Below are 27,969 nucleotides of genomic sequence, written 5' to 3' on the forward strand. Positions count from 1 at the left end.
TTGAACTAAAATCAAAAGTGCAATTGATTCAGTTTATGTAATTTTAGTTTGTGAAAAATGAGTCAAACTTCAAAAATATGAAACTTTAGAATACATTGGTTTACTGCAGCATTTCTGTGTTGAATTACACAATGCATGAAGCATGTTAAAAAAAAGGTTTATGAAAACGCAATATCTAAAAGTCATTTTTATTACTCTTCAGCTTTTCACTGAATATGGACGACTTGCAATGGATGAGATCTTCCTAAAGCCTTTTCAGGTAAAAAAAAATGAGCAAAATTAACATCAAAGCGTTGAATCTCATCACATTTTATTGTATTACTAATAAAAGTGTGCCTGTTTTAGAACATTAAGGTTGGGGATTTCTCAAACGATGCTAAACTGCTTTATAGTAAAAAGAGTGGGCATACAGAGGGTATGATGGCAGGAGTGGAAATCAGATAGTATGATGGTCCGGTTTCTTGGGTTTTGCTGCTCCTGGGTAAAAGGAAACATAGCAGAGTAAACCTAGCAGGCACTGTAGTGTATAATGCAGGATAGAGGCAGTGATAGATGGCCTAATCCACATCATTGTTGGAGGTTTGGTTGGCATTAAGCTTTTTTTTTTTTTTTTTTACAGGACGGGTGTCATGCAGGGGTGAAGTAGCCAATGGGAATATGTGTTGGGGAAGGGGAACTAAGATGGGTGACTGTCCGTGCGGGGGGTGTTGGACATTTGTCATCATTGAGGGGTGGGGTGTTGGTCAGCTTGGTGAGAAATGTATTTAAAAAAAAAAAAAGAAACAACATTTTGGGCATACGTAGGCGGTCCTAGTCTATGTACAGGTTTTTTTTTTTTTGGTGTTCTAAGGAGCGGGGAGGTTACAAGTCTTTAGTGATCATGAAGGAGCAGTTGTTGAGTAAAAGGAATGGCAAATGTAGTTGAAACTGAAGCACTTCATTGGGATAGGGGGTGGGAAGTGTGAGGACATGGGGGGGTTCACAGGCAACAAAGAGAAGAGGAGAAATCTCTACAGGTAGAAAAATCCCTGATTAGCAAATTTGAAACTATGCTGTCAAAATGAAAAACAAATGTTGGCATTATATTGTCAATGATTAATATTTTCTGCAGTGATCTTTTTCTTGATTAGCAAGGAGAATTATAAAAACAAAAGGAGCCGCGACCGTACATCTGTTTATTGCCTACATGTGATGATGAATCAGCAGCTAGTAGTCATAGTAGCCTTTCAGTTAACCGTATGAAATTTGTTTTTTGCTCTAAAATAAAAGGCTATATATTTGTTTTTTTATGCAAATAGGTGCTCCTAGTGTGTTTAAGTGTATTTAGTTCACATAAATAGTGGCCTGTAATGCATTTACAAATGCATTTCTTAGCAAGTTGTCATTCTTGTCTTGTTAAAAAAAAAAAAAACCTAGAGGCAAACTTTGTGTACTGTTTTGCTGAAATTCTAGATTTTACCAGTGGGTGACAGTGCAGGTTAAACCTGTCCTCATAGCAGTTATCTCGCATTGAAGAACACAGAAACCAATGGACATGCCTCATGAGCAGTTGTAAAACTACTTTGGCATGAAAATCGTTTTAAAATTACATCTAACATCCAATATTCTGTTTTTTTTTTTTCTCATATGCTTTAATATGGAACTTGTTCTTTGCTTGCTTAAACATGCCTCGCTAGATCCTAGATTGGACCAATTACTGAATTCTACAATATATTGTCAAGTAATCTATTTCTGCCTCTTTTATTATTTTGAAGAAATGTAAAAAAATCATTTGAATAGTCTCATTATTTCTGGTTAATGTATTGTTGTTGTATAGCCAAATAATATTATCTGGGATATCCTTTTATACTTGTAAGACTTTTTTTTACTGGGTAGTAATTGTTTTCCAATTATTTATACTTCTACTGTATATTAGTTTGTCCTTTTTAAGTTGTCGACTCATACTTAGTACTTTCACTTTGTAGAAATGACAATGAACTAGTATAAATTAACTTTGCTCACCACAAACAGAGCAATGTAAGAGACATGCATATAGGGGGTGCTATTTTCAAATAGTGCTTGCTCACCACCCAAATATCAACAGGTTTGTAAATAATTATAGGTTAGCATGCCAACAAAACAATCAATGCAAAAAGAGTGTAATATATCTCAAAAGTAAAAATAATGTTTTTTAAACTATATAACTACACATCTCTGTAATATATAGCAAAATTACAAAGGTTACAAATGCAAATACTATGTACGTACAGACAGCAATATTGCCTCAACAGATGTAAAGCAACCACCAGTGAGGACCCACATTATTAATGAACATGAATTTATTGATGCTGTCAGCGGAGTTGAATTCCACATTAAAAGTCATGATAAATTCTGTCTGTTCAACATGTGAAGCTGTGTGGTGGTTTACCCAATAGAAATACACGTTTTGCTATCCCATTTTTGATCTTATAAGTCTGTGTCCAAGCATCTGTAGAATCTAATACTGCTTGTTGTATGCAGGAACAACTTCCAATTGGTTCTCCTTGCTAAACAGTCCATGAAATGAATTGCAGGCATAGTATGATGCAGTAGGAGGGATAGCTGGAGATTTAATGTTTCATATATCCACATGGAAGGCTACATAATTTTTTTCTGGAAGTAATAATCCTGGCAAAACTGTCCTGGGCTGCATCAGATTCTTTAATACCCTAAGAGCAACAAGACAGGAGTTGTATATAGCGTTTGCATTCCTGCATAGAACTCTTTGATTTATAAAAGTGTTTTTTGTATTTGAATGTTCTTGTCCACCACAATTTTGTAGTGCAACTTCAATTATCATACATATACAAAGTTACATAGTAGGTTAGGTTGAAAAAAGACATAAGTTCATCAAAAACCCCATAAGACATAGTTGGTCCAGAGGAAGGCAAAAAGAACCCTGGTACAATTTGCTTCAACAGGGGAAAAAAATTCCTTCCTGATTCCATGAGGCAATCAGGTGTTCCCTGGATCAACAGTCACTGTTATTTTTACTTTAAAGCCTTAATACCCAGTAATATTCTTTGCTTCTAGAAAAGCATCCAACTTTTTCTTAAAGCAATCTATAGTAGTTGCTGAAACTACTTCCTGAGGGAGCCGATTCCACATTTTTACAGGCCTTACAGTGAAGAATCCCTTCCTTATCTGGAGCTTAAACTTCTTTTCCTCCAGACACAAAGAGTGCCCTGTTGTTCTTTTTAATGATCTCAAAGTGAATAATGGGGAAGAGAGTTCTCTATATAGACCGTTTATATATTTGTACAGGGTGATCATAACCCCTCTTAAACGTCTCTTCTCAAAGGAGAATAGATTCAATTCAGCTAATCTCTCCTCATAGCTGAGCTCCTCTATTCCTTTTATTAATTTAGTTGCCCTTCTCTGCCCTCTCTCCCCCCCAGTTTTGGGGAAGAAAAAGTGCGTCTTATAGTCCGAAAAATACGGTAACTGTCTGTGGGGTACAATGTCAAATGCTTTAGCAAAGTCCAAGTACACTATATTAACTGCTATTCCACTGTCTACCTGTTTACTTACTTCCTCATAAAAAGAGTAAATTTGTTTGACAACTTCTATCCTTCTTGAAGCCATGATGACTATCACTTAAAATATTATTTTCTAGCAGAAACTCCTCTATGTGGTTCTTTATCAAACTCTCTAAGACCTTTCCAACTATGGACGTTAAACTAACGGGTCTGTAGTTACCTGGTAATGACTTTGCTTCCTTTTTGAAGATAAGAACCACATTAGCCTTACGCCAATCAATCGGTTTCTTGCCAGTGATAAACAGTCTCTAAAAATTAGAAATAATGGCTTTGAAATAACTGAGCCTGGCTCTCTGAGGACATGTGGATGTAATCCATCAGGCCCTGGTGCTTTGTCAATCCTAATTTTTCCCAGCTGTTTCCCAATCAAATAAATTCTGAGCCATTGTGACATACTACAGTTGACATTCAAAAATCCAGCAACCTCGGGACCCGAGGAGTGCTGGATTTTCAAAAATTCTGGATTTTTTAAAGGTTTACTAACCTCCACACACAGGCCAGCCTTCCCCTCGCAGCACCCGTGGACATGTGGCACAGTTCCATAGAGCAGGCAGCAGGGACGTCTCAACGTTTATTTAGTGCAGTAAGCAAGACCTAACAGCTGTTTCTGCAAAACAGCGACATCAAAACATCAGTGGCCAAACCACGTACTGCTGTCCCTGTATTGAAAATGTGATCTAAAATTCATGCCTGAAAACTGAAAGAATCAGATTTTGATTGTCAATTGTATTACAACTTTTAAAAATTTTAATGGCAATCTTAAAATGCAAACTAACATAACTTTATTTTTTAATGTCTTAACCTGCTCAGGAACAGTATTTGGATCTTGCTGAGATTCATAGTTCAAGTCTTCATATATTTTATAGGCCTGAAAACCAGTTGCTGGTATAGATTTTCACAGTTCTCCACAGATAGACCTGTGACACAAAGTAAGATTTAGTGCACAAGCATCAGGATTCACATTTGACAACCTAGTTACTTACTGATCTGGAAAACATAGGAAGGACAGAATTTAAAATATTTAGAAGCCAAGTAGTAAAACTGATATCCAAACCCAAAGCCCATTCTTAAAAAAAAAAAAAAAACTGCCTATATATCTTTACTGAAAACTTCTCTCTAAAGGAATCTAGTTTATCAATTACAGTGATTTGGTAACTGTTATGACATACCTATTTTTAATGCAGACCAGTTATTTTTATATACACCCACTCAGGTTTCCTGCTGTCTCTCATACAGAAAGCTTACTGTACCCAGTTTTTAGTATTAGGGTGACTGGAGCTGCTTTCATAATCATAATTTTTACTATTTTCATACCTGCTTTGGAACATGAATGATTGACACAGCAGATCGAAAGATACATTATTCATTTATAAAGTGACCCCCCTACCCCTTGTATAAGAAGCTGTGTAAAACCTGATTGATTGCACAGATTTCTGATTAGGTTGTGAATATTAATAACTACACATGCAGTCTTTACATTATAGCATTTGCTGTTCACCAATTTGCTTCACACGTTCTTTAAATATACCCTCCAAAGGAAAAAGCTTTTAGGCTTTGAGCAAGTCAGCTGACCTATTTCTGGGAGTGTATTCATAAAGTTATGTTTAAACACTCACAGGTTAATAGGCAAATTTGTCCGTCTGATCTTGGTTAAATGAAATATAATTCTAACCCAAGTAAAGTACATTAAGAAGGTTTGAAAGGCTGTCATGGTAATCACACAATCAGGATGCACTAATTTCTTGTGCCTCCAGTTCTTCTAAATGGAACATGGATTAAGCCTAAGTATAAAACCAGACCGTACAATGCTTGGATATAGTTACCTTAGGCTTAGTCTACACGGACTGTTTCCCCAGCGTTTAACCTGAGGCTTTTAAAGCCCTTGTTTGAAGTCCCCATGCATTCCAATGGGCTAATCTACACCAGGACGTTTCCGAGCTTTATTTTAAACGTTGCTTGCAACGTTTAAAAAATTAAAACGCTGGTAAATCGCGGGAAAATGCGTCCATTGATTTTAATGGGAGCGTTTTCCTGCGTTTATGCATGCTAGAAATTGTCAATAAAAAAGCTTCCATTGATTTCAATGGAGGCTTTTACAAACGTTTTAACAATAGCCTGTGTCCTGTGTCACTATTCCATGTGTCATGCATGATTAATTACATGTACTATGCTGTTAAAAATAACACCAATGCCTGGCACGTGTGAAATTGTCTGCCATTGTGTTTGCTTTTGGTGCTATTCACACCTGCAAATGATGTCATTCATTATCACGTGTGTGTAGTCATTGTCTTGTGCTTAACGTTGCACTCTTTTCACTCTTTTCCCTGTATACTGTTACATTTGTCACTGTACTGTTGCATGATCACATTATCACATGTATGCAGAGATGTATGTACTTCCTGTACTTGCAGAAATCACTGCCCAGGGTCACAGTTTGCATTTCTACCAAGTGCTAAAACGCTTGTAGAATCACGGTAAACGCGGTAAAACGCGGATAAACGCGGCATAGACGTTTTTCAGCTTTTTCCAGCATTTAAAAAAAAGTTTTAAAACGTTAGAATAAGTGCATAAAAACGCTTATAAACGCAGTAGGAACGTTTACATGCCTTTTTACAAAACGTCCATGTAGACCCAGCCTTAGGAAAAAATCAGCAGTATATAGTTGTAACTTACACTTATAAAAAAAGAATACAGTAGAAATATCAATGGTGCAAACAAAAAAAAAAAATGGGGGGTATCGGTATTTACTCCATAGCAAACAATTAAAATGTTTGTGCATTAATAACAGGTTTCACTGTTTAGGAACTGATTTTTTTTTTAAATTTTTTTTTGAATGATAAACAAAATTATAATAACACATCGTAAAAAATACAAGAGAAATACTGTATAAAACACAAGGACGGAACAAAAAAACAAATTTTTTGAAGGTACAAAAGAAACAAAATAATGAGGAAATAGGTGGAGGGGGAATATAGCACAAAACACAACCTTTTATTTCTCATCAAAAATACAAAGCTAAGTAAACGTCCCATATATGTACACATAATTACAGGTAACATCTAAAAACCAAATTAGTTCATATAAGCTTGGATAATATTTGAGATTCCATAGCTTCAAGTTCATTAATTTCACACATCCATTCAGCAATAGAGGGAGCTATCGTAGAGCCCCATTGTCTAGCTATTGCTCTCTGGCCTGCTACAATAAAAAATGTCGAAGGAGACCTCTCAATAGTTTTATAGAAGCCAGGTAACATAGCCAAGAGTGTGATTTTTGGGTGCAGTGTAATATCCGTTCCCATAATATGGTTGTAGATTTTAAATATCTTATCCTATAAGCTTTCTATTGCTGGGCAGGAACTCTAGATAAGAAGCATAGAGCCCTGGGGGTGATCACATCTCCAGAATTTTGCTGGGTATGCAGAATCAAACTGATGGATATCCATGGGGCATCTATACCACCTACTAAATATTTTGTAACATCTCTTCTGGTCTTTATTAGATCTGAATAATTTAAATTATAGAATTCTTCTAGGCTTTCTTTCGTAAGAGTGAGGCCTAGGTCTTTTTCCCAGCATCTAATAAAAAAGGCATGTCCCTGTCTGTGTTCGCTCAGTAAAATTGCATATATGGTGGATACCCCATGTACAACCTTAGTCCCTTGAAACAGAAGCTTTTCAAAGTCTGTTGGTTGTCTGTTAACATTAGATGTATGGTTCAGGGAAGTTACATAGCGTTGTATTTGGCGATAGGCTAACCATGCAGTACCCTGGAGAGAGATCCTGAGGGATATCTAGATCAGATATAGGAGGTAGGTAATTCACTTTTTTTCTTAAAATTTCACCAAGTGTAGGTGCATCCTCAACGTTCCAAGCCAGAAATCTGGTGGATTCCATAGTTGCAGGGAAATCTAGATTACCCTAGATTATCAAAAAGTGGAAATAAAGGGCTAGGTTAAGATGATAAAAATTTATGTCGCACCAATTCATCCCAAATCATCAGGGTATGTATCACTGATGGTGGACTCTGGGGAGGTAACAACCTTGTCTGGGGTTGTACCCATAAAAGAGACAAAAGGGTGCATGGGTAAAAATTCATCCAGAGTCACCCACAATTTGGACTCCCTATCATGTACCTAGTCCAATTTTGGTAAAATATCCATTTTTTACCACATTAATTAGTGTAGTGAAATTTTAATTTTGTATATCTTTATCTAGCAATTGTTTGGTTTGAAATGAAATGCATGGAAGATTTTTTTAAAAAATCACGTTACATTTGTGTTTTTTTTTTTTTTTTACACAGACTCTTATGTTTTTGGTTAGAGATTGGAGCTTTCCTTATGAATATCCCTATGGAGCAGAAGGTGGTGCAAAGTTCCTAGAGAAGAGGTTGCGGGTATGTGCTCTGTCTGCATTAAAGGGGTTGTTGTATGTGTCTGCTTGCTGCATATGTTGTCATGTCCTGTTCATCAAAATGATTGTTCCTACTACATCTAACTGAGAGTTCCTGATTTAATTAATTGATCTATTTTTTAAATTATCATCATGGACTTCATTTATCAGTGCATTGTTGTGCACTAATTGTGACAGTTTTTGTCATCAGTTGCATAGTTTGTAAAAGATTTGTGGTGCTTGAAGTATTTATCTTTCAGTAATTTCAGTTGTTGACCTGTGCTTCAGTCCTGTTTTATTTCCATATCTTCCGCTTGACTTGTCAATGTGCACAACTTACCCTTACATGACAAGTGAATTTGCTCAATTTAATACTTCTCAAGCTGATTGCACTCTTAACAGTCTGGTTTTACAATCTTCTGCTCTTTATTGCAATGTCTGAGTGGATACAGATTGGAATTTGAACATTTGGTAAATCTAGTTGTATGACGTGTATACATTTAGACTGTAGTGTGTGGTCAGCTGTAGTTTTCACGGATGACTATTGTTGGTAGAAACGCGTGAATTATAAAGAAGCACATTATTTATTTGATCTGTCATTCTGTGGGAAGAACTGGTAAATATGCATTTTCCAACATGCCAAAGGTGAAACTGTTTCTTATTAGTGTTCATTAGAGGTAGAATAAGACTTGTTCTTAATGTAGCCTACAGGTACCGAAACCTGTCTTTTCCACATGACTTGGGTAACTTTTTTCTTTGCCTGTCAAGGAAAAGATTGTTCACTTTTTTCAGAGAAAAGAACAATCCATTTATTGATTTAGAGATTTTTCAACTTTTGTAGCTTCAGTTCAGTAATTTTTGTGCTTCCTAAAAAAACATGGAAAGTATCCAGGGAGTTGCAGGTCCTAGTGAGACAGGATTTATAATAAACAGTAATATTGTGTTCTCCAGGTAAAAGAACATCAGCATGAAGAGATCCAGAATGTACGCAAGCACATACATTCTTGTTTCACCAGCGTCAGCTGCTTTCTTCTTCCACACCCTGGACTCAAGGTGGCAACTAGTCCTCAGTTTGATGGCCGCCTCAAAGGTTTGTTATCTTGTTGCTTTTGGCAAATCTCTGTCATGTCTTTTCTCACAGGAAGCATTCAGTGGATTATTCATTCTGAATTACATTTAGGTATTTCAAAATTCTATTACATACACTCATTACGCAGCATCATGTTGTCTTTCAGCTGACACATTCATTTGATAATAATGGACCAGGGAAATATTCGTCATACTTTTGACAAGAGATGCATTGGATCACAAATTAGTTTGCCTAAGGTATCCTGCTCACTTCTCAGCGTTCTCCCTAGCCCCTTTAATTTGGGTGCACCACCTGGCAGTTTTAAATAACCTAATTTTGGGTCGGTACTGAAAATTCACAATAAAAGTATCCTCACTCGCCTGCACCTTTTTCCCATCCAGCTTAAAAAAAATTCTGGGGAGAATACTGCCACTATTCTAATTACTGGGTTTTTAAAATAATAATAAATAAATAATATATAATTCAGAGTAAAACTAGAGCAGTGGTCGCCAACCCTTTCGGACCACTAAGCCGTGTGTCAGTCAAAAGGGAAGAAACTTCCCCTAGAGTGATGTCATAATGCCAGAACCCGCCCACTCTCCCAAAGCAAGTCTGAGCCTGCAATGGGAGAGTGGGCAGGTTGTGTTCAGAGACACAATCCACCCACTTCCCTGAGCCTGCTATTCGTATGGGAGACGTGGTACTTGGCTCTGGCCAATACGTCCTGCACCCCCCCCCCCCCCCCAAGATTTTTTTTTAACACCCAGTAGTAAGTGGGAGGAGGTATTCTTACCTCCTGGTTTGGTGACAACTTTAAAATTATGGACTGTTTAAAATGATCCTATCAGTGGTCACCAGGACAATTAGATGGGTGAATCCCCAACCCTTCCCTGCACTATCCAAAATATTTTCTTTTCTTTATTTATCTATTACTTTCGTCATAGACATCGCTCCTGAGTTTACAGAACAGTTGAGTGCCTTGGTGCCACTTGTCCTTGAACCTAGAAGCCTTATGGAGAAAGAGATAAATGGTGCAAAAGTGACCTGCCGAGGCCTGCTTGAATACTTTAAGGTAAAGTTCTCTAATATCTTGGTCATATTAAAATAGCTATAGTGGCAGTTTACCTCACTGCACTGTTGGTGATGTGTGAACCTTATTAAATATGCTCTTGTATACAATCAATGTGATTTTATTGTTGCTTTGCACAAAGGTTTTATTACTTTGGCAAATTAAATCAAATGTTGTTTGACTAGTCCAATTGCTTACCAAAACTTTTGTTTTTGTAGGCTTACATAAAAATATACCAAGGCGAAGATTTACCTCATCCCAAATCTATGTTACAGGTATGTAGGCTTTGATGTGCCTTTCTCAACAACATTCCTTTATGATTTATTTTAAATGAATGTTTTCAATTATTTTTCAGGCAACTGCTGAGGCCAATAACCTGGCAGCTGTGGCTTCTGCCAAAGACTTGTACAATAGCAGCATGGAGAAAGTGAGTGGATGTGTGTTCCCTTACAGTTGTCATCAGACATGATCATATCTTGTGTATGTCTAGTCATAATCTTACCCTCTTTTAACTCTCTTTCAGCTCCTTTATTTTATGGCCACAGTGTCTTACTTATGTTTTCTGATATTTCTTTTGCAAGTATTCACTATTTAAGGTTTTGGTTAGACAGGACACAGCTTCTTGGGTATCTTTTCAGGTCCAGGAACTATGCTTATCAGGAGGAGCATGTGCACATCTGCTCTAAATTTTAAAGGATTCTCATTTTATCTATTGAAATAAGGGCCTGTTGACACCTTGCTGTGTAACAACTGTTAAAGGTTTGAGGATGATTTTTGATTAATTACATACAGCATAACAAATTGTAACTTTGTTTTCCTTTTCTGAAGTTTGGATGTTGCCTTTTAAAAAATGTTCTACATTCATAAAAAAAAACTGTAAAGGAGCCTAATGCCAGTATTCCTATTAGCATTATAATCTGAAAGGATTTTAGTGACTTCCACAGACTGGCACGTTAAAGAAGAACCCAGCGATCTCAGAGCTAAAGAAGGACCCCCCCCCCCCTTCATGGAAAAATCTTGCCAGAAAGGGTTACTCCTTTTTCATGAAAAACACATTTTAAATGAATAGAGTCAGACTTATTGTGGAATACCTTTTAACTAATACAGTGGCTAACAAATTTGAACTTGGCTAACAAATGTATTAGTGGATGTGCTGACTAACATAGCAGTCACGTTGAGCTGAATTTTCGCACCAATCATCTATGAGAAATCACGTTTCACCTAATGCATGTGATTCCTAAACAAATTGTCTTAGTTAGCCGAGGTATCGCTGTATTACATTTTTTTAAATCAATTTACAGTCATAATAACAAAACATTTTAATTGGTTGGATTTGGCTATGTTGCATTATACTAGTTGCATTATACTATTTATGCTTTCCTGTGGTTTTTTGTTATAGATTTGTGGTGGTGAAAAGCCATATGTGTCACCAGATGTCTTGCGAGATAGAGATGCTGCCTGCAGAGATGAGGCCTTGTCTCAGTTTGACCGCGCCAAGAAGATGGGAGGAGTGGAGTTCAGCCAGCAATACAGAGAAGAGTTAGAGAAGGACCTTGATGAGATGTATTCTTCTTTCTGCAAGCACAACGAAAGCAAGAATATCTTCACAGCATTCCGTACTCCAGCTGTACTGCTAGCCCTGGTGGCTGCATTATACATGGCTTCTGGTATCACAGGATTTGTGGGTTTAGATGTTGTGGCACAACTATTTAACTGTGCAACGGGACTACTGTTAATCGCACTTCTTACATGGGGCTACATCAAATACTCTGGACAGTACAGAGACCTTGGCAAAGTTATTGATTCCAGTGCAGATTATGTTCTTGAGCAGGTAACAAAATATGACTTTTGTGTTGTTTTGCAGCATTATAGAAAATAATTATGTATCAATGTTCAGGTAGTTCTGAGTGAAGTTGCTTAGTATCTCTGTGGTCCAATTTATGTGTTGAGAGAGAAAGAAGAGTTTAAAGGTGGGTTTTGCAATTGGTTGAAAGGATTGAGTCTAATGGGACTAAAAGTATTTCCAGATTGTAGGGAAAGCCCCAGAGAAATTTTTGAGCCATGCATGGGAAGACGTTGAGTAAAAAACCATTGGCGAGGTATTGGAGGAGCAAGAAAGTTAGGAGTTAGGAATAATATTTTGACTTTTTTGTAACACGATCAGTAGTCTTTAGATTCTGACCTCTTTCTGTCAATGTGCTTTTACTTTCACTACAGGCTACAAACCGCTTAGGTAACTCCACCCGTCGTGCAACAGAATCTGCCATTGGCGCACCACCTGAGAGGAAAAAGCAGAAGTAGTGGAAGAATGACACACCTTTCCTGCCTCCAGCACAAGCCACCATTTTAAACCACAGCTTTTCCAGATATGTCACCTATTTGTGCACAATATTAGACTTTGCTCTTCAAATCAAGACCGCACCAACAGATCTTTTCATACATTTCCATTGTCATATAAAGTAGACCAATTGCATCTTGTCATTGGCACAGCAAGCAAAGATGTCTGTTACATGCTCAGCACTTTAAATCTACAGCAACTCTACTAGCTTTTTTGCCTTCACATCAAAACAAAAGTATTTTTATAGGGAGAGTCAAAGCAAATAGTAGATGTCTTTTTTTTATTTTAAAAGTTTGTATTATGAGGGATTTACCTCTTAAATTTGTCTATTACATCCGTGCAAATTTGTAAGCGAGAAGTGAACCTGGGCCTGCGGTGTTACTTTTGTACTTTAGAGCAGAACTATAGTTTATGTATCTCCTGCTACCCTGTATTTTCCATTACCTTAAAGCGAAGGGTTACATAGCACCTCAGTATGGGATCTTTTAGTGGTTCTGCAACCGAAGTAAGCTGAGCTATTATGGGTAAGCCTAATTAAAAAATTAAAGTAAAGCCTAATTCCAGGCTAGCAAAAAAACAAATTATATCTGGCTATTTCTTTGTCCACCCCTGTATATGCACAATATATTGCTTGCTTAGTGTTAGTGAGCTCAGTTTGAGACAAATATTTAACATGTTACAAATTCCTTCCACAATCACCCCCCAAGTTTTTGGTAATGATAATCTGTTCCCTAAACTGTTTCTCTCCTCCATTTGTGCCGTTAACAGCATCATGTATAGTGCAGGAACAGTCTGATCCTGCATCATACATACATCCAGGACCTACATTCCACAGTGAGATCCAATAGGAGCACCAACTGCTGTAAAACTGTAGAATTAGGAAAGTAATACTTTGTATAATATTCCCTTTATTAGGAGGAACATTATGATGTTCAATGTAGGTGTGTTTAATAATGACTATAATTCTGTTTTATATTTGTAGGATAAAGGTTTATACTATATGGTTTCTACATCTGTTCTAACAACCTTTTGAGTATGAAATTATATCTATATAAAAATGTTTAAAATTTAGTATTTCTAGGTATAGAATTTTAATATTCTTGGTTAACTTCTATGCATTCCGGGGTACATTTTTCTGTAGACCTGAAGAGGGGCCTTAGTGAACGCATAGGTTGTGCCTTATTGCTTGCCTTTTTTATGGGGTCCTATAACGTAATACTCTCCTTTCTCTGAGTTTGTATGAAAGAAATGTATCTGCTTCTAATCTTTGTCATGGACACATGGAACATTTTGCTGCTTTATGTGGAAGCAGAAAAGGAAATTAAAATAATTAGTTAAAACGTTAAAAGTGACACTTTTCTCCACAGTGTTTGAAACTGCCACCAAGGAATGGGCACCACAAAGCTACATGTTAACCTCACATGTCCAGAAACCGCTCTTCCTCTATACTCCATTACTGGGGGGAAAAGCTGAAGCTTTTACAGAAAACATTCCTGTATTGAGCACAGAAGATGGTTTTCTAGAGAAGAAATGTAATAGCAGTCATCTGATCTTGAACATGTAGTCATTATGGAGGACAGGTCCACTTCAGTAATGATTAGCATAAAGCCTAATACACTATAGATATGGCATTATGTGTAAAATGCACAGTTTACTACAATTGAAATTTTCATTATCTATTCTATATGGAGGTAAAGGCTTTATATATCTTGAATCCTGTTCTAAAAATGTATAGCCTCTCTGGAGTACCATGGTCAGTAGCTTCCTGTAAAAAACCTAGACAACTGGTTGTCATTTTGATGCTTTTGTTGTTTGAGCCTCTGAAGTTGATGACTAATTCCTATTCTATCTGAAACGATATAGCCGAAATTATATATCTGGAAAATTTTTTTATTGATGTGTCCCCATTGAGGAGATTTTACCTTTATATTTGTCCCAGTGACCACTGTCACTAATAGAATATGGAGGGAAATAAAAAGGGACAAATATCCTGGTGAGAACTGTCTAAGATGGAAATTCCCCTTACATTGGAGATATTTCCTAAAATTTTCTGTTGTGTCTTCAGGATAGAAAGTGAAATGAAAGTGGGGGCAAATACATGAAAAATAATCAACCTGAAAGAGGTTTTTAATCCTTTCATATTCCTGATGGTTGTCTGCAGCAAGCAAAAAAAAAAAGTGAATTAATTCTATAAAAATGAAAGAAATAAAATGATTGGTTGTTTTTGAAAAACTGATACATTGAGATATATTAAAAAAAAAGGCCAATAATAATCCACCAAACATTGTATCTTTTGTGATGTAAAAAAAATACAGGGATTAATTCACCTGCAGTGAATAATTTATGGATGTCACATTTACTGCTTTATAAATATGCAGCTTTTCATTGATATCCTATGTCATTTTGATTAAACAAACCCTACATTTTTTGTCTGCATCCTAGTTTACCATGACCATTTCATTGAGTCCTCAAGTTTATGCAAATACATATTTACATATATGATTTCCTGCACTATATACATGCATATACAACCAACACGTGCAATCACCAGCCTTGTGAATAACTTGGAAAGCTATGTGCACAATCAAGTTTGTTTTTGTGTTTAAAATATGTGCCTTCTACATGTATGTACACATGTATATGTATATATGTATACATTTATCTAAAAATATATATACTAAATATTCGTTTATAAATTAATGAAATGCCCTTCAGCTGTATCCCAAAGCACAAACGTTCATTAAGTCATGATCTGGACCAAGAAAATGTTTATGCTGCTGCTTATGTTTCTGTCCTGATTTTTTTTTTTTTTTTTTTTTTTAAATAAATAAATGCAACTGTAACACTATTCTAAACTGTCCCTTTCAGCATTTTTTTTTGAGTTCTGCTTTATGAAAAAGCAATCTGCTTCTTGGCATGACGGATGATCAATACAAAGTTTTTTTTACACATTACAATATGGTTGCTTTTTCATTTATCAAGTTAAACAATTTTTAAGACGTACCAAATCAATACGTTTCGTGTGTATCCAATCACAGAGGAGTTTGTCCTGCATCAATGTGGGTAGCATTGTAAAATTAGATCCGTCAGCTCTGCCAACATGCTATAATTGCTAATCTACAGTCAAGAAGTCAAATACACAAATAAAATAAACACATGTGAAATGTCCAAGGTATGTAGTTCTGTTTTTGTTATCTTTAAATCTTAAACAGGCAGCATAGCAAAGTCCTGAACCACCCCTGAAGTAATAGTACACAGATTTGAAAGTAAAGGCTCAGAATCACATAAATAAGGTAATTTCTGTTTCTTCTCTGCATTGTCACTCACTGTTTAAACCTGGCTAGCACTGTAAGGTATGCTGATTTGAGTTACCATTCACTCTCCCATTCACTATGCAGGGGTGTTACAACAGGATGATAAAAAACAATTTCAGCTACGGGTACTAGTTTGCATTTAAAGTATATTTAGTGGTTCTTTAGTTCATACATACTTTTTATATATAAAAGGATATAAGCAATGGTTACATCCAATGTAAACCACATGCCAAAAAGATAACTAAATCCAGATATATTTTTAGATACAAACATCTTTGATAATATTTGAAGTTTCATGTAAAGTCCCATTGTTCTTACCTCATGGTTTTTATTAATTGTTTTATTATTATGTACTTTTATGACCTAAAAAAGACTTGGGAGAAGATTGGCGAATTGGGTAGTTCTCGCTTACCAAACATTTAGGTGAGAACGACCTTGGAATTCGCCATGAGTTTGTGTTCTCGCCAAACAAGGGGAAATGCAGGAGGCGGGAATGCCCACTATTTCCGACGAGAATGGCGTGGCTGGGAGCGAATCATTTGCTCCCAGGATGCACAGCAAGCCCCAGCAGCACCAATCAGCATAGATCCCAGAAAAGGTATATATACAGGGAAGGGGGGAGGGGTTAGTCACTCCCATCTTGTGTTCTGTGTGAGGGAGAGAAGCAGGGAGAGAAGTGCATTGTGACGGAAAGGTTAGGAGCCTTTTATTATTATTATTAATATAAAACAGGATTTATATAGCGCCAACATATTACGCAGCGCTGTACATTAAATAGGGATTGCAAATTACAGACTAATACAGACAGTGATAGAGGAGAAGAGGACCCTGCCCTGAAGAGCTTACAATTTAGTAGGTGGGGGAATTTCACACACAATAGGATGGGAGATATGTAGTGGTGGGAAGTGGTGGTTTCAAATGACAGAAGAAGCGGATTTTGGAGATGTTGCGTAGGTGAAAGTGACAGGACCTGGAAATGTTCTGAATATGGGGGGTAAACGAGAGGGCCGAGTCAAAGGTGACACCAAGACAACGTGCCTGAGGGGAGGACCGAATAACAGTGTTGTTAACAGTTAGATATATGTCAGGCCTTCTGTATATCTAGAAATATAGAGATTGTACAGTTTTTCTCTGCTACCTCTTGCTACTTATCTAAAAAGGCAAAAACATTTTTGTACTACTCTACAAAAAGATATTTCAGTCTGATACCTCTTGCAATCTATCACAAAAGCCACTGTGCATTGTGACAGTGTGAGATTAGGAAACAGCACTCACTGTTCAATATTTGTAATTAAATATAGGACTGTCGTTCTGCATTTCAGCCACAAGATGCCGCTGTTTCTTAACGCAGCTAAACAGGTTGCCAGTGTGGTTGTTCTGAGAAAGAGGAGGAGAGGAAGCAGGAAGCAGGAGAGCAGACATCTTGAGAAGACTGTGTGTGAATCCGCTCGCATCCAAGTGTCAGCGCGTCCTAGAGTCTCAGGAGCTGTGGCTGAGTGAGGCTGACCACCGTCCAAGGCAGATCCTGTCCAGAGGAAAAGGATTGTTTTCCAGAAAGGCTGAAAGGAGCTGAGGAATGGAGTGCTGTCTGTCTTGCAGGACCTCATGTTTGCTGAAGAGACTTGTTGCTGTTGTTCAGTTTAAAGACATCATTGGATCGAGAACAAGACCCGGGTCAGTAAAATCGTGCATGTACCGCAATATAGGATTGGCGCCTGAAATACCAGAGACTGAGATTAGACCTGCAGTAGCTAGTAAGTTAGGGTCTATGTGTGTGGCAGGTCATGAGAACCAATTTTGAAGGAGAGAGCTGTGCTGTGCTGTGCTCTGGGCTGAGTGTATGTAATGTAATTTTCTTTGTCTTTATATTTGGAATTTTGTTCATTGTTATGTTACTCAGTAAAGTACGTTCTGTTTTACATAAACTGGTGTCTGTGTTGCCTTTCCTGTTTGTGACTTCGCTGTATCCTAGAAAGCCCCCGGTACACGGCTTACAACAGGGCAGGTTAGGAACCTTCTGTATATCTAGAAATATACAAATTGTGCAGTTTTTCTTGCTGCTTATCCATAAAGGCAAAAACATTTCTGTGCTACTCTACAAGAAGAGATATTTCAGTCTGATACTTCTTGCTAGCTATCCACAAAGTCAGAAAAATTTCTGTCTTTCTCTCAAAAAAAGACAGCTTTTACTGTGATAGTACTTGCTATATATCCACAAAGCCAGACACATTTCCGTATTTCTTTCAAAAAAATACAGTTATTTACCCTCATTATGGTGACTTCCGGGGGCGGAGCTTGAAGAGCAGCTGCTTTTTACCACGGCTTCCTGAGCTCGGCTTGTTTACATCCACCGGCATCCCGCTGATCTATCTGAAAGGTGGGGGCTAGTGCAGGAAGCAAACTAGCTGCCCGCTCTACCCGAGCGGCTCTCAAGATGCACAAATATCCCGGAGTCGACACTGGATGTTTTGGCCACGTTGTTGACGGCGGCCATATCAGGTCTACAAACATACACGCTGCTCAGCTCTGCATAAAGGCGCTTTTTTTATCCTGTAACTTGGGATTTGTGAATAGCTGTTTGTCTTTTAGCTTCTTTTTTTCTATCTGCTGCAAGTACTTGGATGTCATTTAAAAAAAATACATCTTTTTCTCTGAAGATTTGTGCATTTTTTGCTGATCTTCATTTTGTTGAGAACATTTCAAGGAGATTTTTATCTATTGTTTCTTTTTTATAAAAGTTATAACATCTTATACAGAGGTCCTTTTTTCCTCTTTACCCATTTTATGGTTAAAGTATTGGTCTGCAACTACATGAGACTTGTATCTGTATATTCTCTTTTTTGAAGTCTTTAGAGTATTACTCCAACTATTGCAACATGGATAAATTTGTTGGGAAACAGTTCTCTTCAACACGCGAGAACACTAATAGGCAAAAACTTAAACCCCCATTAGAAGCTGGTTCTCCTACTCCCTCTTCTTCTTCCTCTATGTCTCAGCACCAGTCTTTCATGGAATATGCAGAGGGGGAAAAATCAGAGTCTGACCCAATGCTTAGGTCACCTGATCACTCAGAAATTTGCTTTTGAAGTATCTAAAATCTTGTTGCCCTAGTTTGATAATAAATTTGAGGGTTTGCAAAAATCCACTGAATCAGCACTAGCTAATATATATATATATATATATATATATATATATATATATATAATATGTATATATACTAATTTCCCATTTTTTTTTTTTTTATTAGCAACCAAAAAAAAACAAACATTTACATAATTCAAACTGGTAAATACAAAAGACATTGGCAAACATAAAACATGAGGGAGCTTACAGTTTTGTAGAAATATTCATATCTAATAACTTTTATACGCACACAATAAAACTCCCATTGGAACAGTAAGTGATCTTCTATCAGGTTTCATTGATTACTGATTTTATATTTAGAAATAGAAAAAAAAGAGAGGGGGTAAAGGGGAGAAAGAGAAGAATATAAAAAAGGGGGGGAGGGGCTGGCAAGGACAGAAAAGGAAAAGGGGGTGGGAGAGAGGGGGGGCGGGGGTGGGGCTTGATAGTGGAGGTGCCATAGTGTCACGGTAGAGGGCGGAGCAGCCGCAAATAATCTGCAGTGGCCTTGAATTCGTCTCAATAGTACCAGGTACGTATTGGTCTGCGTGTAGAGCGGTCACCTGTACTCATAAGCTCCTCCATATATTGAATATCGTTTACCCTGGTCAACCATTGTTGCACAGTGGGCGGAGCAGTTTGTCTCCACAGCGGTGGGATGCAGGCCTTAGCCGCATTTAACAGATGGCGCAGCAGCGACCTTTTATAACATTTCCTCGACATTGCCGATATATGAAGCAGAGCAAGCTCCGGTTTATCCCGTATCCACACCTCCGTCAGCTTTTGCACAATATCAGCAACAGCCGTCCAGAATGAAGTTAGACTAGGGCAGGTCCAAAACACGTGTAACAGCGTACCGGTGTGTTGTCCACAACGCCAACACTCTGAGCTAGTGTGTGGGAAAATTTTCGCCAGCCGATCAGGGGTTCTATACCACCTGGTAAGCACCTTGTAGTTAGTTTCTTCATAACGATTACTGATAGAGGCTTTGTGCCCGTAATAACATACACTCCATTTGATCTTTGGTAAATTTAACACCAAGATCTCTCTCCCATTTAGTAACAAAATATGGCACTGAAGGGTCTTGGACTGTCAGTTGCATTTTATACGTATGAGAAAGCACTCCTCTCAAGGGATCGCCACTTACACATATACTCTCCAGCGGGCCAAGAGGGCGGCCAAAATCTTGAGCCGGCGGCAGTGACTTTATAAAATGGTGAAAATGGATTTTTCTCCAGATACCCAGACTCGGAAGAGAATAGTCTACGTGGAGCTGGTCCTTAGTGGACCAGAGGGAATGAGTGTAAGAAATGAATAGCCTGATAAACACCGCTCTCAATCCAGATTTTATATACTGGGTCTCTCCTGCTAGTCGGAAATTTGGGGTGACCTAGAATAGGGGACATAGGAGAGGGGAACACAATAATTCCTTCTGCGCGGAAATATCTCGCCACCACTCTAAGCGTCTCACCTATCAGGGGGTGTCGGCGTAGGGCAACCGTGTCCTCAACCGGGGACCATGCCGCAATACTTAGCAATATAGGAGACGTCCTCTAATGTCACCCATCCCTTAAAGTTGGCGTGTCTGCACCAGTCTACCAATCGGGTCAGATGAACTGCCCTGTGGTATAGTATTGGGTCAGGGAATCAATTTCTTACAACTCCTCTGATGAAGGCTTTGAATCTTGCACCTAGTTCTCTACGGAATATTGAAAGAGCTCATCAGATAGGCCCTGAGCGCCATTCTATGACCCAACGTCCACGACCTGTAATAGCTAAATATTTTCATTGGATTGATAAGGAAACAGTCCTGGGAGCCTATGGAAAGATCTGGCATTTCCATGTGAAGGGTAACAAGATTCTGATGTTCCAGGACTACTCCGTTGCTGTAACACAAAAACGAAAAACTTTTGTCCAGTTTGTAAGCGATTGGTGGATACGGGCATCCGTTTTTCTCTTTTGTACCCTGCCAAACTAAAAGTTCTTTGGCAAGGGGAGGCTAAGTTATTTGATGACCCAGCTGATGTAGTTGAAATGTTTAAATTGTTTACCTCATCTTCTGAAGGAAGTTAATTGATTAAATAGAGATTTCTTTACACAAGTGTCTTATAGAAAAAAGAAAAAAAAATGAGAAGAGAAAAAGAAATGCAACTGTTTATTGTCTCTTGCAATGCACTTTTTTTGTTTGTTTGTTTGTTATATGATTTTTTGCAAATGCAGTGCCCCTCTGTCGGGATACGCCGACAGCAGGTGTTTGTTGGTCATAAAAGAAAAAGAGAATTGTAAAGGCTATTTATTATTCACAGGCAATGTATTTTTCCTTTTCCTTTCCTGAAAGCAATATATACCTGGAGTGCTGTTTGTGATAAGATTTGTCTTTCAAAATTTTCACTATATGTCTTTTAAATTGCATTGAATGGATTAAGGGCCACTGGTTGGGATGGCCATGGTCAATATTTGGGATATCTTTTTCTGCTGGTTGTTCTGCATTTTTAAATTTGTATGACATCTAGGGTGTATGATGTTTTATTACCATCTAAAAAAGAAAAGTCCCTTTTAAAGTTCATTTCTTGGAATGTAGCAGGCTTGAATAGCCCTCAAAAATGTAAAAGGGTGTTAGTACATTTTAAAAAGCAATCTCCAGATGTAGTGTTTTTGCAGGAGACACATTGGAAGGAGGGTCAGGCTCCATTGTTTAGAGCCCCATGGATAGGTGAATTTATCTACACGGTTTTTAAAACCAAAACGAGAGGTGTGGCTCTCATGTTTAATAAAAACCTGCCTTATAAATTATCTCTACAGAATTAGACCCTGCTAGTATTTATTTGTAATAGTGGAGACTGCGGGTGCCAGGTATACTTTTGGCTCCATATATGCTCCCAACAATAATTCTTAAACATTCTTTATTAATCTCCTTAGGGTAATTTTAACTAGTTCTTATCAAAATTTAATTTTGGCCAGGGATTTTAATACAGTTATTGATCCATTACTGGATAGATCAAGGCAAACCAATATTGGACCATATCCATCTACTTCTGAATTAAAGCATTTATTGTTTCAAACCCCTGGTAGATGTGTGGCATCTTTTACATTCAACAGAGAGAGACTATACTTGTTATTCTAAAGCTCATTCTACATTTTCTAGAATTGACTTGCTTTTGGCAATAGAAGGCTTACTTTCAAAAATTAATAAGGTCTCTCTCTCTCTCTTGGATCATGCTCCTCTGATCTTTCAAATGCAGTTAGAACAATCTTTTGGGAAAACATGTTTGTGACGTTTTCCAACTTATTTATCAAAGTCTTCCTCTTTTAGGGCTTATCTTCAATCCTATTGGGCTGCGGGACTTGATGATAATTTACAACATTGGGTAACCCCAATTTTTTGTGGCGTACTATCAAAGCTGTTATGAGAGGATATAGTATGTCTTATGTAGCAAAACGTAACCTTGAGCTAACCTTTTGGGCCTTAAACGCTATATTCTGAGATTAAAAGATCCATTTTCCAATATTTTTCCACATCTCATCAAGATGTTTTAAAGGCCTTTGAAAGTTTTGATAAAAAAATAATATACTGCTCAAGATTCTTAACCCCAGTTATTGCAAACTTTATTGGAAAAGGCTAACTTATCCTTCGCATAATTAACACGCCAGGTCCGTATGGTTTTTCTGCAGAATATTATAAAGTTTTAGCTCTGGCAATAACTCCTTTATTTGCAGAATTGTATAATGAAATATTGACCCACCAGGTTCCTTTTCCAGGTTTTAATGAAGCTTATACTACGTTGATTCCAAAACCAGGCAAAGATCCTGATCAATTAGCTTCCTATAGACCAATTTCTTGAATTGTGATTATAAAATGTTGGCTAAACTAATGGCAAACAGAATGCAGATTTTTTTGCCTACCATATTAACTAATCATCAGTTGGGTTTGGTTCGTAATAAACACTCAACCATTGGTATTCGAGCAGCTATTGCAGCTACTGTACAGTCTTCTAGGACCCAGAACTCTAAAACTATGTAACTAAGTTTTCATGCCGAAAAAGCTTTTGATAAAATAGAATGGCCTTTGCCTAATGCTGTATTGTCTAATAGTTTGGACAGATGTTTTACTTCCTATATTCAATATATAAATAATAATAATTCTTCTAAATTGATTAACCACCCGGGTGGTTAGCCCAACCTTGGTTCGGGGTAAGTAAACTTGCTACAATCGTTTACCCTGAACCAAGGTCGGGGTAGCTAAAAGTATAAACGTGCGTTACAGTGCAATCCAATTGTCATACAACATTGTAACATATTTCTGTAAGTTACAGGTCTACAATTAAAAAAAAAATGAAATAGAAACAGTGTACAGAAATCTAGACATCAGTGAAATGCCCAGGTGGTTAATATTGGAGATTTGTCGACACCCATAACACTCTTTAGAGGTACTAGAGAAGGATGTCCTCTCTCTCCAATCTTATTTAACTTCGCATTCTTCGGCTCTTAGAGGATTTATCTGAGTTTAAAGGTATGTCAGTGGGATCATCTACTCTTAAAATCACTGCCTTTGCTGATGATTTGTTGTTATATATTTCCAATCTGCGATATAGTTTAGCAACTATCTTGAATCTAATTACTCAATATGGGGCTGTTTCAGGTTATTCTATTACCTTTGATAAATCCAAGGCGTTATACCTTTTAGGGTTTGTTAGACCTGTATGGAGTAAAGACTATCTTTTTATCTGATGTAGGGAGAAAATACAATATCTAGGAGTACAAACTACTGAAAACCCCTATAAACTGTATTCTCAGAATTTAAAGTTTATTTTTCGAGCCTTTTCCGAACTAATGCGTAACTGGTCTAAGCTTATGCTCTCATATCTGGGAAGGATAAGTTTAATAAAAACGATTCTTTTTCCACGTTTTTTTATATTCTCTAATCTTTACTTACAGTAATTAAAAAATCGGATGAGGAATGGAGGAGTACATTTTCCGAATATAGAATTATATAATGCCACTTCCATTTTGAGATATATTAGGGATTGGATACATGATAGTAACGTGTATGGTGATTCTACATGAGATCAACAATTTGTACCTCATATTAATTTAAAGTATGTACTACATATGCATAAAGAATTATTACCTGACGAAGTAATATAAAAATCCGAAACTGTTTTCTTGTTGGATATTATGGCACAGGATTAGGGGTAAACATCTTTTGAATAGTCATTCCTCTCTCTTTCTACCATACTGGGGTAATTTAGATCTTCCACATTTAACTCATCTTTCTTTATTACAGAAGTGGCCAACTTTTCATGCCTTGACTGTTAGCTGGTAGATAGAAATGTGCAACAACCTCGAAACAGTGGTAACTTAATATCCTTTTTTGAGAACAGCAGTATATGTCTTCCTGCAACTACAGTCATTTACTTTAGGAGGATTGAAATCTCTCTCGGTAAGGGACTGGAAAAACCCCTTGGATACCCTATTGTTTGAAGGGAATCCTTTTACAAAAGCGATAACAGAAAATATTAAAATCATTAAAATAAATTTGGATTACTCTAATAGGAAAACTGGTTTGACTGAACATTTTCCTAACAAAACAACAGATGATATTTTATTAGCATTGATCATGGCATGGTCGGTACTCCCTTCAGCAATGTATAGGGAAATGACACTTAAAATCTATCACGGAGTATATATCTCCCTGCAAAGAGCCTATCTGATGGGCTACACTCCAACTTCTAATTGTCCTAAGTGTTCGCAAGATCAAGCAGGTTTATACTATGCTTTTTGGAATTGTCAAAAAATAAAGAGATTCTGGCAGGAGGTGGCACATTTTATTATTTTTATCTGATTAATTATGTTCCTCTAACTCCAGAATGGGTGGCCTATAGAAGACTATATTGCATAAATGGCTAGACCCAAACCCTCCAACTTTGGGGCTTTTTAAAGAAAATTTGGGTTATATCTTTCAAATGGCTTGGATTGAGGCATCCTTGGATAAGAAATCAAAGGTAGCAAAGTTTTTTGAAATTTGGGAGTCTTATTTAGACACCCAATCTTTTTCAATCAAGAGACAGCGGAAATGGGGAAAAAGGATAGATGTTAGATAAAACTATCTAAAAAAAAAATCTTGACATTAATAATGATTATATAATGAATAATATTGTTTATATTTTCACTATACATTGAGTGATTGGAATAGAAAGGTTTCTTCTAATAATGAATGTAATTAATGAGATAATTGGGATATATTGTATATCTAAATCTTGGGCTATCATGTCATTGGGCTCAGTAAAATTCTTTTGTCCTAATGTTTTTTCACACCATTTTATTATCTAAATTTACCTCAATGAAAGTTTTACTATCTAAATTTACCTAAATGAAAGTTGCCATATATTGGCACTAGGTATATAAGAAATAAATAAATATTATGCATAAATGTAATTGTATTTGTATTAAGAAGTTATATGTATATTTGCCTATTATGGTCTGATGATGTTTGTATATATATTTATTACTCTGAATTCTCAAAAAAATTAAAATTAAAAAAAAAATACAGATATTTAATTCTGATAGCACTTGGTATATATCCAAAAGGCCAGAAAAATGTCTATTTTTCTCCAAAAATACAGATTTTTAACTGTGATAGTATTTGCTATATATCCACAAAGCCAGTAAAATTTTTCTGTATTTCTCCTAAAAAAGTACAGATATTTAAATCTGATAGCACTTGCTATATATCCACAAAGCCAGTAAAATTTTTCTGTATTTCTCCTAAAAAAGTACAGATATTTAAATCTGATAGCACTTGCTATATATCCACAAAGCCAGAAAAATGTCTGTATTTCTGTCAAAAAATATAGATATTTCAGTGTTTGATACCTGTTCCTGTTTACCAAAGATGACCGTTTGGTACAGTTACATTTCTGGCCTTCTGTGAAATAAATACAGATATTTCAGTGTTTGATACCTGTTCCTATTGACCAAAGAAACCGTTTGGGACAGGTGCTTTTTTGCCCGAATAAGTAAAAGAAAAGTGGTAGATGCAGGGGAAGGCATTGGGCGACCTGCCGCATCTGGCAGGGGGCATGCTCCCCGGGAGTCTGCCACTGTAGGAGAGCAGCAGAAGCAGCAAACTGTTGGAGGCAGCAGCACAAGTTGTCAAACAGGTCTGAGATGTGTGCGGAGCCATACAGCCACGTCATGTGGAGAGTATAGTGGACTGGGCCTTAGGGGCCTCAAGTGCAGCAGGCTTTTCTTCTTGTATGCCTGGCCTGAATGGAACAGAGACAACCACTGCTGACAATCTTCCTCAGATAGCTTGAACTCACCAAACACCTTGAATCCATGAGTCTTTATTGTTGCATGTACAGATGAACAAGTTTTCACAGTTGTACAGGTATTGCAGATGTACAGCTATTTGCAGATGTACAGGTATTTGCAGGTCAAAAGGAATATTCCTTTCCTAGCCTCAGCACATGTTACTAGCAACAGTCATGAAGAATCTTACAATGAAAAAAGAAGTAAATTACCTCATAAAAAGAGATGAGGCATACGGCAAAAAAAGTACAATAAAACATAGACCATAAAATGGCAGTAGAACAATACAATAAACATAAAGCATAGCTATTACACAAATCCACAGAAATATTACTGCTGGAGGCAGCACAGCTACACTGTCCATGTGAAGGGAAGCCTCAGCCTCTCCACATTCATCAATAGTGGAGCCTCTACAGTCCTAACCTCTTTATATTAACCAATGTCTCCAATAGCTACTGCCCCTACACTGTCCACGTGAGGGAAAGCCTCAGCCTCTTCACATTCATCAATAGTTGGAGCCTCTACAGTCTTAACCTCTTCATATTCACCAATTTTCCCAAAAGCTACGGCCCCTACACTGTCCATGTGAGGGGAAGCCTCAGTCTCTTCACATTTACCAGTAGTTGGAGCCTCTACAGTCTTAACGTCTTCATACTCCCACTTTTCCTTCACCTCTCATGTCTAAAATCAAGTTCAACAGGGTCTTCTTTCACCAATGATTACGCCAAGCCTGTTGCCTTGGCTGTGGTTTCGCTAGATAGTAAGTAGGGACAGTGGAAATCTCGTTCATCCATTCATGCGCGTAACTAATTAGATGATGAGACATTTGGCTACCTTAATAGAGTCATAGTTACTCCCACCGTTTACCCGTGCCTGCCCAGTACCCAGCTCTAGATGCCAGTTTCCAATCCTGTCCACGCTCCGTCTCAGGGACCATAGCCGCCTCCTCATGCTGTTGCTGCTGCCGCCTGCCTAGTGCCCAGCTCTAGATGCTATTTACTAATGCAGTCGACACTCCGTCTCAGGGCCTACTGCCTCCTCTTCATGCTGTTGCTGCTGCCGCCTGCCCAGTATCCAACTCTAGATGCCAGTTACCAATGCCGTCCATGCTCCGTCTTAGGGCCTACCGCCTCCTCCTCATGCTGTTACTGCTGCTGCCTGCCCAATACCCAGCTTTAGATGCCAGTTACTAATGCAGTCGACACTCCGTCTCAGGGCCTACCACCTCCTCCTCATGCTGTTACTGGTGCCGCCTGCCCAGTACCTAGCTCTAGACGCCAGTTACCAATGCCGTCCACACTCCAACTCCAACCACAGGCCCACCGCCTCCTCTTCTTCCTCCTGTTGCTGCTGCCACCTGTCAGTACTCCAGTCACTAAAATTGTACACTTCTGGGTGGCATTGACCATGCACTACACCAAGCTCTCCATGACACTTACTAATGCAGTCTCCCTGGCGATAGCTGACCAGAGGCCACACATTGCTACTGCTCTCGCTGACCCATGCTCCGTCTCTGGTCCTCCATCCTTTTGCCTAATGTCACCGCTCTACTTGTCTACAACTTTATGGGTGTCATTTCTAACACATGTCATCTAGGTCATGATGCCAGCTAGCAGTTATTATTAATAATAAACAGGATTTATAAAGCATTAAGATATTATGCAGCTATGTAAATTCAATAGGGGTGAGTACATTAACCCCCCAACCGCTAAGCCCGTAATTTTTCGCACTAAATATTTTTGCTCTTTTGGATAACCCCGTATTTTTTCGCCTACACTAAAATCCCCACTTACCTGGT

General features: G+C 37.7%; 1 protein-coding gene and 1 long non-coding RNA gene across 6 annotated transcripts in view; both read left to right on the forward strand.

Moving 5' to 3' along the window:
* Nucleotides 1-15,241, forward strand: part of ATL3 (atlastin GTPase 3) — a 29,289-nt gene extending 14,048 nt beyond the window's left edge. For all 5 annotated transcript variants that reach the window (XM_072421446.1, XM_072421445.1, XM_072421444.1 and 2 more), the window contains exons 6-13: nucleotides 203-259; nucleotides 7,859-7,951; nucleotides 8,899-9,037; nucleotides 9,961-10,088; nucleotides 10,304-10,360; nucleotides 10,441-10,512; nucleotides 11,485-11,916; nucleotides 12,303-15,241. In XM_072421446.1, coding sequence (XP_072277547.1) covers nucleotides 203-259; nucleotides 7,859-7,951; nucleotides 8,899-9,037; nucleotides 9,961-10,088; nucleotides 10,304-10,360; nucleotides 10,441-10,512; nucleotides 11,485-11,916; nucleotides 12,303-12,386 — 1,062 coding nt within the window. In that variant the 3' untranslated portion in view covers nucleotides 12,387-15,241. The remainder of the gene's footprint in view (nucleotides 1-202; nucleotides 260-7,858; nucleotides 7,952-8,898; nucleotides 9,038-9,960; nucleotides 10,089-10,303; nucleotides 10,361-10,440; nucleotides 10,513-11,484; nucleotides 11,917-12,302) is intronic.
* A 1,687-nt stretch (nucleotides 15,242-16,928) lies between these two features.
* Nucleotides 16,929-27,969, forward strand: part of LOC140338429 (uncharacterized) — a 34,906-nt gene continuing 23,865 nt past the window's right edge. The window contains exon 1 of the long non-coding RNA XR_011922258.1: nucleotides 16,929-17,411. This is a non-coding gene — a long non-coding RNA (uncharacterized lncRNA). The remainder of the gene's footprint in view (nucleotides 17,412-27,969) is intronic.

Source organism: Pyxicephalus adspersus, chromosome 9, assembly GCF_032062135.1.
Source record: "Pyxicephalus adspersus chromosome 9, UCB_Pads_2.0, whole genome shotgun sequence".
Classification (NCBI taxonomy): domain Eukaryota; kingdom Metazoa; phylum Chordata; class Amphibia; order Anura; family Pyxicephalidae; genus Pyxicephalus; species Pyxicephalus adspersus.